Source organism: Ambystoma mexicanum, chromosome 12 (genome assembly GCF_040938575.1).
Source record: "Ambystoma mexicanum isolate Mex_15411 chromosome 12, UKY_AmexF1_1, whole genome shotgun sequence".
In the NCBI taxonomy this organism is placed as follows: domain Eukaryota; kingdom Metazoa; phylum Chordata; class Amphibia; order Caudata; family Ambystomatidae; genus Ambystoma; species Ambystoma mexicanum.
Window position 1 is genome coordinate 1,164,507,124 of NC_090936.1, and position 20,300 is coordinate 1,164,527,423.

General features: G+C 47.5%; 1 protein-coding gene across 5 annotated transcripts in view; it reads right to left on the minus strand.

The window, feature by feature from the left end:
* The window catches only part of XPOT (exportin for tRNA), a 1,180,573-nt gene that overhangs the window by 865,112 nt on the left and 295,161 nt on the right, over positions 1 to 20,300 (minus strand). For all 5 annotated transcript variants that reach the window (XM_069629779.1, XM_069629778.1, XM_069629776.1 and 2 more), the window contains one exon: positions 10,557 to 10,775. In XM_069629779.1, coding sequence (XP_069485880.1) covers positions 10,557 to 10,775 — 219 coding nt within the window. The remainder of the gene's footprint in view (positions 1 to 10,556; positions 10,776 to 20,300) is intronic.

Consider the following 20,300-nt stretch of genomic DNA (forward strand, 5'->3'; position numbering starts at 1 on the left):
GCACACGGCTCTATCGCCATGCCATAGAGAAGTACTGGCACCACCTTCCCCTTATAAAACTATCAGGGGAAGGACTGAAAATCTGCAATAAGCAGATAGTATTTTTTTCATTTTACACTGCAAATGCAGTGCCTTTTTTTCAATATCTTTCTCTATTGCTTTTAAAGATGGACGTCCCCAAACTCTGAAGCTCAAATACATTATTTCCTTGCGCTATGGTATCTGCTCATCCAGCTTCCAACTAAACCTGGAACTTTTTTTCCTGGTGGGATTGCCAAACATCAAAATATTAGATTTCGCCAAATTGATTTTTAAAGCATTCAGCAGTGCATAGTTCTGAAAGCCTGTCATCATTCGCTGAATACCTATTGGTGTATGATCCAACACCAGATCGTCAGCGTAGACCATTCAATTGATGACACAGTCGCCTACTCGGGCTTGCTAATGCAAGGGGGCTAAGCTATCTGCCAAATCAGCCAGATAGAGGTTAAGAGGCAGGGGGGCCAAAATGCAACCCTGCCTCAATCCCATTTCTGTAGCTATTTTAGATGATAAATGGCCTTTCAGTCAAGCTTAACTTGAACATGCATATTTGTATGCAGATGGATTATGATGGCGAGTAAACCATCTGGTATCCCCCAGTTTTTTAACTTTGCCCATAATCTCCCCCTGTTGACTGTATCAAAAGCTTTTGATAGATCGATCCAGGCTCCATGAAGTACCCGAGAACTCTTATTCCAGTATTTATCATTCACGATGTTCAATATGATCCCATTTAATGCTGTGGATAGACCCCTGCGAAATACAATTTGGTGCCTTGATAAGATGCCCCTTTTTTCAGACCAATCCTAGAGCTCCCCTAAAACAATTCCTGAGAAGAACTTACTCTCAACGTCTAAGAGGGGAGATAGGACGGTAACTAACTGGATCCGCCCTATCGCCCTTCTTATAGATGGGAATAATTATGGCTCGCTGCCATGAATCAGGGCATTTCCTTAATCCCAATATTCCCTCAAACAACTTGAACAGAACTTGTGTCCACATTACTACGCCATTCTTTAGGACCCTGTTAGAGAAGCCATTAGGCCCTGCAGCCATGGAATTAGACGACCAAGCTATTATATTGCCTATAATCTCCTGTGATACCAGAAGGACCTAGTTTGATAATATATTCCTGACTGGGTTCAATTCCCTGAACTCCTGGCCTATGTAATTTACCCAAGCTCCCTCACAGACTGTGTTGCCCTGCGTAAACCCTTGCAATTCTTATTAATTGCTCAGAAATTCCTTGAATTACTGCCACTTACTGCCTTCAACATGGAATGGCAGTCACTAAGATTATGTCTGAATCTCTGCGATCTCAACCAATTCCTATAAGCATTTCTCAGCTCTTTCTTTTTCTGAGCAATATTACAAAAGGTAGTTGCTGACGTTTGAGCAAACAAATCGCCTTTCTCAACTCTTTTTTGAGATTCAACGTATCCTTGTCAAATCTATGTTTATACGTATTGGTAGAACACCTGTTTATTAGTCCTGGAGGGTATAAATCCCAGAGAAATTGTACGAAACCATCTGGCCTATATAGCTCTTCCAATTCTAGGTCTGATGCTAATTACATTGCTTTCAATATTTGTTTATTCAGGGCCCTGCCCTCCAAAACAAATTTTGATTTCCTGTTCTTACCAGGATTTACAGATATATCTACACAATCCTACATGGGCTTTCTGTAGTTCCAATGCAAAGGAAGCCGTTGGGGGACTATGATCCCTCAAACCCATCTCTTTGATACTCCTGGTTTCACAGATATTAAAAAGATCAGGGGTCACCATGAGGTAGTCCAAAAGCGAACTTTCACATTTGGGAGATTAGTTATCTTTCTTTTTATGCATGTCGCCAAAAGAATGTATTCCAGGGTTGGTTTTAAACAAATCCCCCCAAAGATTGCACCAAGTGTGGGAGTTGGAGACCACTCTCAAGGTCTAGAACTCTGAAGAGAGATCAAGTTTGTGGACCAATATGTGGCCATTATGTGCAATGGCAGCATTAAGGGCAATTGAAAGGTCAAAAGAGCAGCAAGATCCACTATTTCCACTCTGCACTAGCCCATCCTTTTCTGGGGCTCTTAAGTCTTTCAAACACCCACTTCACAAGTAATAGATGTTAGACATTCAAGACTCTTCTATAGCTGTTCCGTCCTGGCTATGGAAATTTGAATATCTGTGCAGGTGTGTGTACAAGTTTCTCTCCTATAGTTCACAAAGTGTGCGCTCTGAAAATGTGGTTCAAAGGGAAAAGGAAAAAAGAAAAATTCTCAACCCTGCAGTCACCACAGACACCACCACCTATGCTCGCAGCCCACGGTAACTGCTGCACATGCTTTAAGGGAGACACCTCCCAATATGCGATTTTCCAAATGTCCGCTTATTAAACATATTGTAAACAATTTGCACTTAGAACAGTTCCTTTGTAGAGCCAGGCGTAGTTTATCAAATAGCCGATAGAGCGCACTGCAAGACTTAATGTTTTGCCGACTTCGTTCTGCCACTTGTTTAGGCTGTATCAAAATCAAGGTCCAAGTCAGTGAAGAGTCTGAAATCAGAGGGGGAGCAGTCCGGGGCAATCCAATCCACAGAACACTACACACTCCTGGAGTATTGCATTGGTAAAAGACGTGCTCACACTTTCCCACGAGCAGTGTCCATCCCCTTTACCCTGCCCACATCTCTTTGTTCTTTGAAGTCTTTTTATTCTCTTGCAATGTTATGTTCTAAATTACCAAAGTAATTAATTTCAGCGCAATGAAGGCTAACTTCTATGGTACCAAGCACTGTACAGGATGAAGTTACTGTTCTAAAATAACAAAATCATTAATTGGAAAAACAGCCCTGTGATTGGATATCTTCTGCTTAAAAGAGCTTTCTTTGGTGCCACGTAGCCAAGATGTTTAAAAGCAGGGTTGGGGGAAAGGGCTACATTGGTAGATGTCATTGATTCACATGTTCAACTATTTACTGCTGAGCCTCAAACACTGGACGGTGTATCCTTTCAACTTTCTGTCAAGCGACTTTAATTTCTATGATTCAAATTCTGAATAGAAATACTCCTTGCAGCATTCACATCTTTTCTGCCTACTGCCCTGCAACTGCTACTTTCAGCAAGGCCAGTACTTTATAGAAAAAGTGTCCTTTCACGAGTGCCCACACGTTCGTAATGGGGATTCTTCTTCAGTCTTGGATTAAAGACTGACATTCAGTGGTGTCTGCAATTGATGCCAACTAGGTTTTGAATTTTAGCATATTCCCTGGGGTTGTCCCTTCAGGTGTGCTTAATAGGGCATTTGTGGCCATCTTTCAGTGGTTCATTTACAGCAGGACATCATTCAGAGTTCCTTCACCGGTTGCCACTGGGCTTGGATGACCAAATGTTATCTCCGAGGAATCCAGACAATACGGCTGTGCGATGTGGAAGCATATCAACTGGGCACTTAGTTTCCAGTTTTTCTTGCTTCCTTTCTGCCTCTGCTTTCTTTTTGCCATTTAGCTGGATTGACCTAGTTCATATTGTTTGCACCCAACTATCATGTTTATAACAATATGCATTTACAAGCATATGGCGACTGTTCTGTGAAAGCTAGCTATCAATTTCCCAAAATCATTTCTACATTAACATAAGTAGTGAACTATAGGATGGCTGGAAGACCATTGCCTGGTCGAAACTCATGTGGCTGCTGTAACCTTGCATCCACAGAAACACTAAGCCATAGTAGTTTATCACAGTGCTCTAATTTACGGAAGGCAAGTCCTATGCGAAAAATAGAATGTTTGGGCATTCCGATAGTTCGGCACGGATTGTGTCTTCTTTTACAAAATAATTTAAGGTTAACAATATTGTTTCTAAACATGCAGTATGTCAACTTAACCAATAATCTCCTTTTAAATAAATCTTATTTTATTTGATCTGCCCCACTTTGCTGCATGGCAATTGCAGCACTAACACTATCCCGAATAGGAAGTGTGTTACATTGGTGCATGCCCCGTTTCGTGCAGCAGCCTGTTGGGAAGTGGAAGATTATGGAAAGATAAGGAGTAATGAGAGGGAACTGGAAGACAGGAGTTGAGAGGTTAGTCAGTTTAGGGGGCAGCACGGTGTAGGGTCCTAACCCTACTCACAGGGAGTTAGAGGGATGATGGGCCGAGAGAGTGTCCACCCCCCCAGTGTAACACAAGTCGAGGGGACAGCGGAGGGATCCATGATGTATTGCCATTGTGCCGAAAGCAGGCCTGTGAAGACTGGCTTCAGCAAAAACATCCTGCAGCAATACACCATGGATACAAAAGAAGAACAAGTTACTTACCAACTGGTAATGTCCTTTCGATTGGATGTTCCTCCAACGTATTCCACATCTTTGACATGTAATGTCCACAGCTGTGTACTTCGGAAACTTTTTCAGCAGAGGGCGTACTGCGTCGATGGCGTTGGGTCGATGTCCCTCAAAGGCCTCCTTCGAGGGTGACCTCACCGGATGTTATAAAAAGGACGCACAGCGCCCGTAGCCTGAGTTTATGTTTGTTCCTCCATAACGTGTGACATGCACATATCCGATGCCTGCATGACTGCACATAGCCTTGCGGAAAAGTAAGCTGCAATCGCATAGGAAACTCTCCAGAGGGGCAGGCTGGGAGGGCGATGTGGAATACGTTGGAGGAACATCCAATCGAAAGAACGTTACCAGTTGGTAAGTAACTTATTCTTTGAATAGATTGTGTCCTCCAACGTTTTCCACATCCTTGACAGACTCCCAAAGCAGTACCAGAAAATGGAGGAGGGAAAATAATTTAGAGTACCCAACCAGGTGGCAGAATAAAGAACCGCCTTATCAAAGGCCATATCTTGACTATGGAGTGTATCCAGGGAAGTTGTGGATAGAAGCTCATGTGGCTGCATCACAAATATTCCTAATAGGAACTCCCCGCTGCAGGGCTGTGGAAGTAGCCATGCCCCTAGTGGAATGAGCTTGCAACTCTTCAGGAGGGTCCTTGTTCGCCAAATGGTAACATTCAGTAATGGTGAGGATAATCCACCTGGACAAAGGCCTGTTTTGTAACAGCCTGGCCCAATCGATGACCAGCATACCCCACAAAGAGTTGATCATCCACTCTGACCCTCGACTTCCTAGAAATATAAAAGCTCAGAGCTCTCCTAGGGTGTTGCTCCTCTTACTTACCAGGATGAGGAGGAGGAGGAGGATAGAAAGTAGGAAGAACCACTTTCTGGCTCAAATGAAATTCAAACACTACCTTAGGTAGAAATGAAAGACCTACCCTCAGTGCAACCCTATCCATATGGAACATAGTAAAGGCTGGCTCAGATGAAAGTGCCTGAAATTAACTCACTCTGCGAGCAGAAGTAACCGCAAACATGAACACCATCTTGGAAGACAATAACCTCAAAGGACAAGACAGCAAAGGTTCAAACGGAGCACCCATAAGGAATTTCAACACCAAATTCAGATCCCAAGCTGGCACCTGGAAAGGGGACGGCAGGAAAACAATGAGCCCTTTAAGAAATTGGGGAATCAAAGGAATCTTAAAGTAAGAACATTCTTCAGACGAGCGCTTGAAGATAGACAGCGCCGCCAGGTAACCCTTAATGGTACCTACTTGAAAGCCCTTGTGGGCCAAAGAAAGCAGGAAAGACAAAACCATGGGAATGGAACACTGAAAAGGATCAACATTTTGTCCTCTGCACCAGTCGCAAAACCTACGGCACGGTTACAGGGATTTTGTTGATGGACGCCTGGCCGAAAGCAAAACCTCCATCACGTCATTCGGGAGGTCCCAATCCTTATACCTCCACCTTTCAGATACCAAGCGTGAAGGTTGAGAGTCCTGACCTCTGGATGGAGAACCGTAACCTCCTTAACACTTGGGGAATGACGGGGACTGGAGGAAACGCATACAGCAGTGGGAATGACCAATCCACTACGAATGCGTCTCCTATGGCTCCTCTCGGAGGAAATGCCCTCGAGCGGAATCTCTCGCACTTCCGATTGGCACTGGTGGCAAAGAGATCCACTTGTGGGGTTGCCCAAAGGACGAAGATCTCCAGAAGGACGTCCTGAGCCAACTCCAACTCGTGAGAGATCGTGCTCTGCCTGCTCCGAGCGTCCGCCACCCCATTGTCCTCTCCGGCCAGATGAACTGCCGAGAGCGAAATTCCCTGCTGAATTGCCCAGAAACAGAGCTGCATTGCCTCTCTGCACAACGGAAGTGACCCTACCCCACCCTTTTTTGTTGAGGTAATGCATGGCCACTGTGTTGTCCGTCATGATCAGGACACACTACCCCCGCACAGACGGCAGAAAAGCCTTCAGAGCCAGCCTGATGGCCCTCAGCTCTAATAGGTTGATGTGGAGTTTGGACTCCACCGGAGATCACTGACCGCTGGCGGTCAAGTCTTCGGCATGAGCTCCCCATCCTGTAAGGGAAGCGTCCGTCACTAAAGTCACCGCTGGCCACGGTTGCCAAAACGGCTCTCCCTTAATCAGGTTCCCCTCGTTGGCCCACCGCAGAAGATCTTGGGAGACAGATTGGAATCAGAACAGTATCCGACATCTTGCCTGAGAACTGCGACCAGTGCATCTTGAGGGCCCATTACAGGGATAACATCCTCAGCCTGGCCTCTGGCACCAGAAAAATGCAGCAAGACATGAGGCCGAGCAACCTTAAGAATTCGAAAGCCGAGAAACTCTGGGCATGTTGAAACTTGTCCACCATGATATATGATATGATATGGCATATGTAATGCGCCTATACTCCAGTGTTTCAAGGCGCGACGAGGCAGGGAGGGGCGAACAAAGGGAAGACAGACAGTGATCCTACTAGGCCAGGTGTCATTCAGATCGCGCAAGTGCATGGGCAGAGGGGAACGGAAAAGTGCAAGGGGAAAGGGAGAGGGGAAAGTGCAGTACTGGGTTAGTAGAATGCAAGATAAATAATAAGGGCCAGCTGGTGGCAAATGCAAGGTAAGTGCAGACAAGGGCTGGGAAGGGGGGCTGTAGGGATATAGAGACAGTCCCGCATTGCAGGGTTTGCCAGGGAGGCAGTGCAAGGGGAGAGTGGCTGGGCCGAGGACCGAGATCGGTGAGTGGCCCAGTTGCAGATTCAGTGCAATTTCAGTAATTTAGCAGGGAAGAGGGGGGAGAGAAATCAGAAGCAAAGACGACGGTTTTGAGGTGCTTCCGGAACCGGAGATGGTTCGCCTCAAGTATCTGCACAATGTGATGAGCCTTTACCTTGAGAGGCGAGCACTTTCTCAAGGACGTGTCCAACACAGCCCCGATGTACTGGAGCTGTTGGGAAGGTGTCCGATGCGACTTCTTGAAATTGAGTGAGAAGCCCAGCTTGTGGAGGGAGCGACAGGTGAGACCGATGTGATCCAATGCTAGTTCGGGAGAAAGCACACAGATCAGCCAGTCGTCCAGGTAGGGGTAGACGTGAATCCCCCCTCGCCTGAGATACACAGCCACCACCACCATTAGCTTGGTGAAGACCCTCGGGCGGAGGTCGATCCGAATGGCAGGACCCGAAACTGAAAGTGCGAGTCGCCAGCCGCAAACCTCAGGTACTTTTTGTACTCGGGATGAATCAGCACATGAAACTAAGCATCCTGTAGGTCCAGAGACACCAACCCATCCTGAAGTTGAAGGGCCTGGAGGACTGGAGAAAGTGACCATCTTGAACTTGTCCTTCCTGAGAAGTTTGTTCAACCAACGCAAATCCAGGATGGGTCTCAATTCCCAGTCTTTCTTTGGAATCAAAAAATAAGGGAAATACCATCCCTTGTTCCTCTCCGCTACAGGCACCAATTCTATACCGCCTTTCTCCAGCAGTGTCAAGATTTCCTGCACAAGGAGAGGAACTGGAAGCTTCAAATAGAGATTACCCGGTGGATTGTCGTGAGGCCGATGTAGGAAGGGAAGGCAGTAGCCGTGGGCTATTGTATCCAGAACCGACGCATCCAAAGTAATAACTCGCCATTCTTCGAGATGCTGAGACAGTCTTTCCCCAACCGGCGTACCATGTGACATGGCCTCATGACTGTTTGGGAGAGGCTGCGGCAGCGCCAGAAGGCAACGAGGCAGCTGCCTGAGCGGCTTTGCCACCTTTATTTCCCCAACCAGCACGGGTAATTTTACGCTGACCCCATTGACTGGCGGCTCCTCTTTATACCAAAGGAGGAGTAGTAACGAAAAGAACCTCCCCTCCACTGCTGTCCCCAAGGACAAAAAGGCAGAGGTTGACGGACAGCTGCGCTTAAAGATTACGCCACAGCATTTGAGGTCTCCAACCTCTCAAGGCTCTAGTCAGCCTTTCTGCCAAACAAATGCACACCATCAAAGGGCATGTTCAAAAGACCAGCTTCATCCGGAGCAAAAGCAGACTTACGCAACCACGCAAATCTGCGTATAATGGTGCTCGCAGCCATGGACCGGCTCACACTGTCAGCCATGTCCAAACCCGACTGAAGGGATTCACACATGGCATCCTTGCCATCTTGCACGAAAGCAAGGAACCCATCCCTTTCTTCCCCTTTGGGAATATGCTCAGCCGCAAGAGAAAATTCCACAGAGCGTGTGAAAATCTTGCCAAGGCACAAGTGGAGTTGGCGGACTTCAACACCACACTCCCTGCAGAAAACACCTTGCGTGCCCAACCGTCGAAGCGTTTGTCGTCCCTATCAGGAGGGATGGTAGGGTAAGCCGCCTGCCTCGATGACGCCTGAACCACCAAACTCTTGGGAGTGGGGTGAAATGAAAGGTAGCTGGGGTCGCTATCGGAAGGGCAGTATTTTTTGGTTAACGATTTGTTAACTGCCGGAAGAGATTCCGGTGACTTCCAAGCAGCCGCCACCCTTTTCTGCAAGGTCAGATGAAAAGGTAACACAGGGTCAGAGGACGGACCTTGATCCAAGATGTCAGTGATATCATCCTGTACAAAAGCTTCAGGCGGACTGAACCAGCCCAGATACTCCGTGACCCTAGCCATGTGCCTCCTCATGTAGGACGACTCAGCATGAGCCCCAAGCTCAGGCCTGCCAAATTCCACTTCTAGAGAAGTGTCCAAACCACTGGCATCATGAAGTGTTTCCCGCAACTCTTCCAATTGACTGTCTCCAGAAAAGACAGGAGCCGCATCAGGCTCAACAGGGTCCATATCGAAGTCTGACCTCTCCTCCTCCTCATAGATGTCATCCAGAGGGAGGTAAAAGCCTTGCCTCGGGACAGAAGAGAGTCTGGAGTCCACCACAGGCCTCACAGACTTCGAGGTAGCCTTCCTTGGAGGATCCACAGTATCAGGGATCTCCATCGGCAAATTTCGGGCAAAAAGCCCCAAAGGCGTCGAGGGTGCCAAAGGCTTCGGCGTCGATAACGGCGCAGAGGGCTGTTATGAAGAAAAAGCTTTGACATCAGTATCCGACGGACACGTCGCCGGCTGAGTCGACGCCGACCTCGAGCCTTTACCAGCTTTCTGCGGTCTCGCTGGAGAAGAGGACCAAGACCTGGAAGCACGTCTCTTGTGACTATCCTGAAACTTGTCCGAACGGGACCTCAAAGGTTCCCGATGAGAGTTGCGTTGAGGACCCGAGCCCGAAGGCGTGCAAGCCACGGTACAAGACCGTTCCTTGCCAGCTTCATCAGAAGGCACGGGCGGAACTGTGCCTTGCAAATGAAAAATCTCTAACATTTGCTCTCTAAAGGCAGCCTGTTCCGGAGTCAAGGACTTTTCTTGGGCAAGCCACTTTCCTCACGGCGACGGGGAAGGTGACCGGTGACGGAGTTTCCTAGAATGCCGAGACGAGGACAGCGAATGGCGGGAACCACTCGACGCGGAGAATCGCCCCTAGAATCGTTGGACATCCCCTTGGACTTAGATTTACAGGACTTACTGGGTTTAGAACCCCTACCTAACTGAAACTTTCCCCTTACGCTCCCGCAAGGCCTTAGCCGCCAGCGAGTGGCATTTGGAACAGTCGTCGGTGTCGCGACTCTCACCCAAGCACCACAAACAAATGCGATGCGGGTCGGTAATCGACATTTTCAACTTGCAGTCCCAGCAAGTCTTGAAGCCAGACCGCAGAGTCGGAGGGGTTGAAGAAGAAGACATTCACGAGGAATACACGAGGCGAACTGAATCTCCGAAGCAAACACGTTGGTGGAAAAAACAGAACTGAGGCTACAGGCAACGTGCATCCTGTTTATAACATCCGGTGATGTCACCCTAGACAGAGGCCTTCGAGGGACATCGACCCGACGCCATCGACGGAGGACGCCCTGTGCCAAAAAAGTCTCCGAAGTACACAGCTGTGGACATTACATGTCAAAGATGTGGAATACGTTGGGAGGACACAATCCATTCGAAATGCAGTTTTTATGTAGAGCCGTAGCCCTCCCTCTTACGCCCTGCCCCATCATTGCACATCCTGCATGTCTAAGCAGTCAAATTCTACTAAAGAATCAACATTACGAATAAACTTATACCAAAATCCCATCTTACCTCTTGTGTATGAACAACATCACGGTCCACTACTTCTGCATCAATAGCCATGAGAATTCGAAGATAGAGATCTATCCCTCGTGGGTTGAGACCCACTATTGATAGAATATCGAAGAAAAACTTGGGCCACTTTGTCAGATATTCGGCGACAAACACCAGTGCAAAAACCTGAGCAGCCTTGTTGCGAATAAAAGTCTTCTCTGCTTGAGAACTCTGCGTCTGCCAAAAGCAAAGACAGTTTACAATATGTGTAACACCACTCAAGGAAAATGCATCATGCATGCAGTCTGAAAATATGTATTGCATGCATCACTACTTAGCTAAATGTACTTTTTTGTACAGTTCCTTATTCCTTACACTTCTATGTGCTTTAATAACCGTTAATAACCAATTTGGTCCCAGCCTGAAAATGAAACCCTTCATATGAAACAAGTGCTTAACACAATTAGCTATCGAACCAGCCTACATATTTATAAAACAAAAACATGACAATATAATCTCAATCAAAATTACACGGAAGACAGCTGGTTGGGGCAGGGATGTGTATACATACATTTGACTTTAGAAAACAGTATGTTTGAATTGTTGGAAAAAAATATGATAAACATGGCCAATATTTTTTTCTGAAAACTACACATTAAAAAAAAATATTTTGGTTGAAGGCAAACATTTGCTAGGTTGTCATCTAAAAGGTTGACTTTGGATTAGTTCCTCAGTAAAGCACAGGCTGCTGACAAAAGTCTGAAGTATGGAAGCTTTTATGAGTCAAACGCCCAAGTAGGGGAGTCTGAGCCTGTTGCAGGCACACTCCCTGGAGATCGGCAGCTGCAGCAAAGGATCAGAGGAGCAGATTAACATGCATGGTGTCTGCATACATGTTGAAGACTATTGCTGTAAAACCTAAAAATATATTCACCAGAAGGTTCTTTTCAAAGGCAAACAAGATTCTTGCAAGAAGACTAGAGGTCCATCTTCAAATGTTGATCGATACAAAAGAAGCAATTTGGGGTTATAATAGGCAAAGATCATTCTATTTATTATATATGGGTTACAATACTCACCGTAATCGTATTTATGATGCTTGTATCTGCTTAGATTCACATGCTGTGCATAGGCCGACATCTATTGGAAACTGCGGAGTATTACAGTTGTTGTTTTCGAAACTCGAAAAGGGACGTCGACAGGGCGTGCCAGTAATACTATCCCTAGTATGACATCCACTGTACCCATGATCGCTCACGCGTCAGATTGTTATTTTTCTGACATGAGGTAGCATGAGGTGTAGCGCGAGTACAGTTGTATCCAAGCAGATACGTGTCAGACTAGCTCATAAGCATCCATGTGCCTTCTCTCCGATGGGAGGAAGGGTGGGTCGTATGTGAATCTAAGCAGATACAAGCCTCAGAAATACGATTACGGTGAGTAATGTATCCCTTCTGAGGCTTGTGGAATCTGCTTAGATCACATGCTGTGCATAGATTAGCGAGCAGTGGAAGAAGGAGGTGGGATGTGAAGGTTCATGAGCGAATAAATGTCTTTGAACTGCTTGTTCCACTTGTGTATGTGTCTTGGAATGAGTGTCAATGCAGTCGTGCTGAGTGAAAGTATGTATTGAGCTCCATGTAGCGGATTTGCAAATACTGTCTAAGTGGACATTTGCAATGAAAGCCAGAGTGGCTCCAGTACCTCTTGTGGAGTGGGCCCTTGGCATAAAAGGCAGTGTCTTCTGTGATAGGGAATAGCACAGTTGGATACATCTGACTATCCACCTAGAGATGGCATTTTTTAGAGATGCAATCACTTTCTCTGAGGATATAAAACATCGCTGTGGTGCTGTTTGTTAGGATCTTCACCGACAGGTTTGTTAAATGGGGTTTGAATGCCTTAAGGGCTTTCAATACTGCCAGATGTTCCAGCACATTGATGTGGTTCTGAGCTGCAGTGTGAGACCACTGACCCTGAGCTGTGTGGTGAAGGTAGTGAGCCCCCCCACCCTGCCAGTGAGGCGTCCATTGTGACCACTGCCTGTATCTGTGGGCCGTAGAAGGGTTTCCCTCTCGTCAGGTTTTCTCTCGTCCACCAGTGAAGATATTTTTACAAGTGTTGGCGAAACGACCACTAGATCGTCCCAACCGCTTGCCTGAGATCATTGTTTTGCCAACCACTCCTGTATGGGACGCACCCGCAGGCGCGCGTGAGGAACCAGGTAAATGCAAGATGCCATCATGCATCATTGCGTACCCTTATCTGGCGGCCGGCCTGATAGTGTATAGTGTGGTATTTGCAGTAACAAGTTCTTTACTCTTTCCTCTGAGGGAAAGACTTACCCTTCCTCTGTGTTTAGAATAGCTCCTAAGAACTGTTTGGAGGTGCTGGGCACCAGGCTTGATTTTTTCTCGTTGATCGAGAAGCCCAATTGGAAGAGGAGGTTGATCGTTATGAGCCAGTCGTCCAAGTAAGGGTACACTGGGATTGCCTCCCTGCGCAGGTGCGCTGCCACCACCGCCAGTACCTTGGTGAATACCCTTGGCGCCGAGGCTATTCCAAAGGGCAGCACACTTGAATTGGCAGTGCTTGTTCGCTATCTTGAAACGCAAGAACATTCTGTGCGCTGGAAACACTGAAATATGAAAATAGGCATCTTTCATATCCAGTCTTGCCATGTAATCCCCTTTTTTAGAAGCGGGATTACTTCTTGTAGCGTGGTCCTGCAGAACCTTTGTGGCTTGACATACTTGTTTGCAGGCCTTACATCCAATACAGGGCACATTGTTAGATCTTTTTTGGGCACAAGGAAGTAAGTTGAATATATACCCCGGTTTACCTGGTTGGCTGGGACCACTTCTATAGCGTCTTTTAATAGAAGCGCTGTAATTTCCTCTAGAAGAATCCGTTGATGTTCTTCTGAGTGTACCTTTTGTCTCGGGGGATGATCGCAAGGTTTTTGAAGAAGTTCTACACAGTAGCCCCCTGCTACCATTGACAGCACCCATCTGTCTGAGGTAATACCTTCCCATGCGTGGGTGGAGTTGGAAATTCGTCCTCCTACCGGAGATGCATGCGAGCCTGGCCTCTGCCCCGAGTACCACAACCTCTTTGTTGTCCTCGTGGGTAGCCCTGAAAGGATTGTCCTTATTTGGTGCCATAGGAACCCTGGCCCTGGTTGTATCCAGATCCCCTGTAGGAATTCTGTCCCCGAAAGCGGCAAAAATTGCTGTTGCCCCTCTGCCCCGTTCGTGAGCTGGCCTAAAGACTTAAGGGTGTCGTATTCGTCTTTAGCAGTTTTTAGTACGTCTTCTACCGCCTTGCCAAAGAGCACATCTTTTTTCACCGGCATATTGATTAAGGTGGCCTGTGTTCCTGGCCTGAAGCCTGATTGGCGAAGCCATGCGTGTCTTTTAATGATAGTGCCCTCTGTGATGATTCTAACCCGCATTGTCTGCTGCGTCAAAGTTTGACTTTTGGAGACAAGTAGACACCGCTCTACCATCTGCTGCCACCTGGGCTAATTGGGACTTAAGTGGCTCAGGTGCAGAAGAAAGTAAAGCTGAAACCTCATCCCACTTGTGGCAGTTGAAACTTGCCAGAAGTGCAGCATTATTTGCAATGCAAGTCTGGTAGGCTGCAGAAGAGGCTACTTTCCTGCCCATTGCGTAAATCTTTTTGCTCTCCTTGTCCGGAGGAGCCTAGGAGGAAGCAAGGGGAGTGCCTGCTCTTTTCCGTGTGGTGGTAACCACCAGGGAGTCCGGTTTTAACTGGCCTCTTATGTAAAGGGGGTCGGAAGGTGCAGGTCTGAAACATTTTTCAACACGCGGGTTAACGGCCCGTGTGAGGTTGGGTGCCTCCAAAGAAGGTTGGATTCTGCGTTGTACAGACTAATATTGGAATGAATTGGCCTACTGTTTTTTATTGATCTCCCAACAATTGCTCAGCGAAGTCTCTGTCTTCTACCACCTCCTGGGTAGCTATGCGGAAGTGTTCTGCCGCCTTAGAGCTTCGTTGAGTAGGGGTTGGTAGTCTATAGGGGAGTCTACTACTGGAGGATCACGATTAATGGGTGAATCCAAGGAGTAAATGTTGGCCTCTTGGTCTGGGTCTTCATCGTCCCCATCATAAAATTTGTCTAAGTCCTCATCCATAAGTTGAGGATCAGATGTATCAAACAAAACATCCTCCTGTTCTGAATGGACTTCAGGGTCATACAGATCTAAAACTCTGCCCTGAGTTGGGACATCAGTACGGACCCTCTTAGAAGGGGGTTGAGACACCAGGGGTCAGGAGCTCGAAGGGGTTGAGGTGAGTGGGGTGGTCTGAAGACTTAAAAGCTGTTCAGGGTGCTTTTCGAAGATTTCCCAATGAAGGACATCTTACGCATAACCCTGTCGATGTCCTCTGCAGACCAATCTTACGAGCTTGGAAAGACAATTTCAGGCTCGGAGTCGGGAAGGGCGATGTCTTCATTAGTGGGTGGGATAGGCTTAGGCCTAGGGTCTTTAGGTTTCCCCTTGGATATGCCTTCTGTATGGGAGGTTTTATGTGTTTTATGGTGTTTGTCCCCACCCTCGGTCCCAGAGGAGACCCAACAATGGCCCTCCCCCCTCTCTCCCTACTGTCTGGGCACCAAGGCCCAGGGCAGCCTTCCAAGGCCGTTCAGTCAGTCGCTACGATTTTCCACAGTAGTCTTCTTTCTGATTCTTCGGCGTGGTATTACGAAGTCGAAGAAAGGATAGAAAGGGAAACTATCTCAATTAACAAAGTCAATGGCTAATTTGCCGAAAGGATCTCCGCTATACGCGTCCATCTAGCATGGGGGAAAAAAACTATCTGAGGAACCTCGACGCGTGAGGGATCATGGGTACAGTGGACGTCACATTAGGGATAATATTACTGGCACGCCCTGTCAACGTCCCTTTTCGAGTTTCGAAAACAACTGTAATACTCCGCAGCTTCCACTAGATGGCGGGCTATGCACAGCATGTGATCTAAGCAGATTCCACAAGCCTCAGATATATATTTCTTTAAAAGGCCCAGGAAGGACCAATGTTATGTTATGTTATTTAGCATTTATATAGCGCTCTATATATCATTGGTATGACCTCAAAGCGTTTGTGGGTTGAACGCCCTCGGGGACCGAAGTCCAGGTCAGTAGGGTAGCTGCATGTTAGCAATAGATGTGGAGATACTGAGATCAGTTGAATGTGTGCAGTTAGGAGGTTGGTCAAAGAGACTGGATTCTGTCTGCGTTAGGCCTATGTAGGACACGTGGGCAGCTAGGCTGATTTTTCATGGGGTATAGCTGCGCAGTTCTAGCAGGATGTTGATGTGCTTGTGGGGTGTTGTTCGTATGAGAGCAGCTAGGCCGAATTTATCGAGGGGTGTAGCTGCGCTCTATTGTGTGTTGGTGTAGAGTAGAGAGTGAGCATAGTGATAGGAGAGGCAAGTGTCTGGAGTGGATGTTTTATTCTAGCGAGCTCACTGTTCTGGGTTTCATTACGCGTTCTGTGATTTCTGCGTTCAGAGGGGCTTCATTAGTGACTTAATAGTCGTATTCAGAGTTGTCACTGCTCGATATTTCATTGAGCATTTGTCTGTCGGTTGTACGGTCTTCACCACATTCGAAGGTCTTAATCGGCATTACAGAGAGCCAGCTTTTTAGAGTTTTGCGGAAGGCCATGTAGTCTTGGGTGCGTCGAATGTGAGGGGGGAGATGAGTTACACAGAGTTGGGTTCAAGGTTGAGAAGGCGGCAGAATTGGAGGATGGAATTACTAGTAAGATGGTATTGCTTGATCTTAGGGTGCGCAATGGGAGGTAGGGTTTTATCTTCTCTTGAAGGTACTTTGGGTCGGTCTTGTGCACTGCTTGGTGGGTAATGCAAAGGGTTTTGAAGGTGGCCCTACGTCCAACAGGGAGCCAGTGGAGGGTGCGGAGAGTGGGGAAGATGTGGTCTCTATGTCCCAGGACAAGAATGAGTTTGACAGCACCGTTTTGGGCTCTTTGTAGTTTGTTAAACTGGTATGCTGGTGCTCCCAGGTATAAGTAGTTGGCATAGTCCAGTCTCGAGATAACTATAGACATAAAAGCAGCGAGTCTGTTGGGAAAGGTGCTCTCCTTTTCAACCTCTATCTGACCACTCTACCAGGAATCATCTGCACGCGCACCCTCACCTGCTTCAACTACGCCTATGATACTCAAATTATCCTAAGAATTCCCAAAACAAGCACCAAAACCACTTCCCGACTTTGAAGCTTGCCTCATTGATATTGACCGATGGATGACAAGTAACCACCTCCTCTTGAACCCTGATAAAACCGAAATCATGGTGTGTGCCAATACTACCCTTCTCCCGTAACCGCTCCCTTGGCTCCGGTCCCTCGGCCCCCCCGCCAACCCCTTCCAAAATAGTCAAGAACCTTGGCTGCACTATGGACTAAGGCCTAACCCTCTCCCATCAGATTAATAATGTATCTAAACCCTGTCACTACCATCTCAAACACACAGCAAGTAAGTATTTTACAACACTTGTATTTTCTAATCAGAGGACTTATACTTATCCCAACCTGGCTACTGTTGGCCACTGGACCACCAATGTCCCCCTTCTGTCTCTGAGATCACTCATGCCTTAGAATAGGGAAGGACTTCTAAAGTATATGGCCTCCGACTAGAAAATCAAACAAGTGTCACAAAGTTCTTACTTACCTGTGAATTGCTTATTGCCATTCTGGAAAGTATTGTATTGTATTCGTCATTGATATGGTGCCCTTTCCCCATATGTATGGCCTCAACGCGCTTTGTGGTTGGAACGCCCGAGAACCGAAGTCCATGCGTGGGAGATTCTAAGAGTTAACATGCTTGTGTGCATTTTGCCAGGCTAGGACTTCGGTGGACTGGCTAGGCTCCAGTAAGAAGCCCGGAGGTCAGGCACATGGGCAGCTGCTGTTGTGGGTTAGCATAGAGTGCTAGTGCCAGAAACGCATGTGTGCCCAGCTAGACCGACATTTTTTTAGTAGGTTGTCGCTGTACACTAATGGCAGAGGTGTTGAGGTACGTCAGGGGGGTTTCAGTGTGGACGGCTATGCGAGCTGCTAGAGCGGATTTTCAAAGCCATAGCTGCATTCTATAGTTCATGGATGGGTGGCCGTGCTTGCGGCCTGTGTCCACAGACGTGGTGCAAGGTATGCATACCTTAAACTCATATGGAATTCTTCATCAATGTTTTGCTAGGTCCAACGCGATTGGATGGTCTCCCCTTCAGTGGTCTCCCTAAATTGAGAGCCTAATCAGTGGAAGAGGGGCCAGACAGATGGGTTAGTGACGTATGATCGTCTGGGGTGAGGGAGGGGGACTATCACGGTGTGCCGCTGCAAATGCTGCCTGCATCTGTGGAGGTTTGGGACGCTAGGTGTGTTGTCGGGTTTGGCCCAGTGTTTATGTGCGCGTATCATCATTATAGAGGGCAAGATTTCAAGAGGAGGAAGTAAAGAGCCAGGTTTTAAGGGCCGTTCTGAATGCCAAGTGATTTATCAATGTTGCGGATGTGGAGGGACAGAGTTCCAGTTCGGAGCTTGGACGGAAAAGGATGATCCGCCCAGTCTGGTGCAGTCGTAATGTGGAAAAACTAGGAGAGATTTTGTACCGCATCGGAGTGTCCTCGAGGGGTGGTAGCAAGGGTATTGTCTTGGAGGAATTCCGGGTTGGTGTTGTGGATGGCATGGGGTAGTGATGCACATGGCTTTAAAAAGGTAGTGCGTTGACCAATAGGGAGCCAGTGGAGGACTCTGTGTAGGGCTGATATTTTCTCTGGGAGAGAGGTTAATAAGCAGGCGGGTCGCAGCATTTTGATGTCTTTGCAGTTTCGTTAGCTGAAACGCTGGTGAGTCTAGATAAAGGCAGTTTGCCTAGTCTAAGCGGGAGAGTATGAGAAACTGTGAGGATAGGTGAAGTAGGGGAAGATACGCCGGAGGATGCGTAGGTGGTAGAAACAGGTTCTGGATACAGAGTTGATGTGTTGGGAGAGGGATAAATCTGTGACCAGTGTGCATCCAAGGTTTTTCGTGGAGGTTGCACAGGGGAAAGGGGGTGCGCTATCTCGGGAGTGAGGCCAGGGAATAGGTTGGAGAAGGAGCACTGTTTTTTGCAGACTAGGATTTCTGTTTTCCAAGGATTGGGGATGAGGTGGTTGGTCATCATCCAGTAGTCAATATCCGAGAAACATGATAGATCTGGGCGGTTGGGGCCTGGCGATTTTGTGATTTTGCAAATGATCTGGGTGTCGTCCGAGATAGGGATGCTCCCTGTGGGACCCCTTGGTCGGGATAAAGAGGTGAAATGGTGGATGAGCGTGATTTGCGAGTGATTAGAGATGAAAGAGAAGATCCAAGTGAGGGCAGTGTCTTTGATTCCTAAAGAGTGTAGCCTGTCTAGGAGAATGGTGTGGTCAATGGTATTGAAGGCGGAAGAGAGGTCAAGGCGCCAGAGATGTCAAGGAGAAGGAGTACAGTGCATCCTTCCGCGTCCGCTGTTCTTTCTAGGCCGTGCCAAACAGACACTAGCGAGGACTTCATTCCTCTGAGCGGTCTGAAGCCAGGTTGGGCAGGGTCGAGGAGGTTGTTGGCTTCAGTGAAATGGCTGAGTTGCTTGTATGCTGTGCAGTCCATGAGCTTGGCCATGAAGCAGGTGTTGGAAATGAGCCAGTAGTTCTGGGGGAGGAGTGGGTTGAGAGCATGTTTTTTTTGAGGAGGGGTTTGATGCAGGAGGTTTTTAAAGCTTACAGAGAAAGTCCCCGATATTAGGGAATGGTTAAGGATTGAGCGTGCGATAAGAACTGCCTGCACAGGTTGAGGCTAGGATGTTTTTGAGGTGGGTTGGCGGGCAAGGGTCTTCAGGGGAACCTGATGGGCGCTTTGTGCTAGGAGCGAGAGGAACTCCTGGTGTGAGATCAAACAGAAAGAGGTGAAGGTTTGCATCAAGATGGAGGCGAAGATTTGCATCAAGAGGGAGTTGGGACGGGGGATGGGTGGTGAGCAGGGAATGGGTGGGGCATTATTTCTAATTTGGAGATGATGGCAGAGTGTCCATTGATAGCGATGTTATGGAAGTGATCTGATAAGGCATTACATAGGGATTGGGATCTGGGTAGAGCAACCTTGAAAGTTGAATTCAGAAATTATTCTATGCAATTCCTTGCTTGGGTTGCAAGAGTTTAAGATTCTGTTCCCATAGAATGCTTTCTTGGTTTTTATAACTTCCAATTTGTAGGCCTTTGTTAGTCTTGCTAGGTCGGTTTTGATTTGGGAGGTTGGGTTGGTTCTCCGGGGCCATTCCAGACAGTGCTTGAGGACTTTTAGCGATTTGAGGTTGGTGATGTACCACCTGGGTGAAGGGCCTGATCTCTGAGAGGGCCGTTTTGTTGTGGTTAGAGGTATGAGGGCGTTAAGGGAGCTAGTGGTCAAAGAGTTTGATGGGGGTGTGGGGGGGAGGGCCTTCCTGGAGGGAGTGTGCTGGGAGTGAGTTGAGGAGGGAGTTGGCTAGATCCGGGGTGATAACGACTTTGTTCCAGAGTGGGGTGAGAGGTGTGGAGGTTGGTGGTGGCCGGGCGTGGATCGCGGTTGAAAGTGATACGGAGACGATTGCCGGGTGATCTGTCCATGTTAGGGGCAGTGTGGATATGATTTTAGTGCTAAAGACTGCATCAAGGGTGTGGCCTACAGTGTGGGTGGGCCTAGAAATGTGTTGTGTTAGGTTG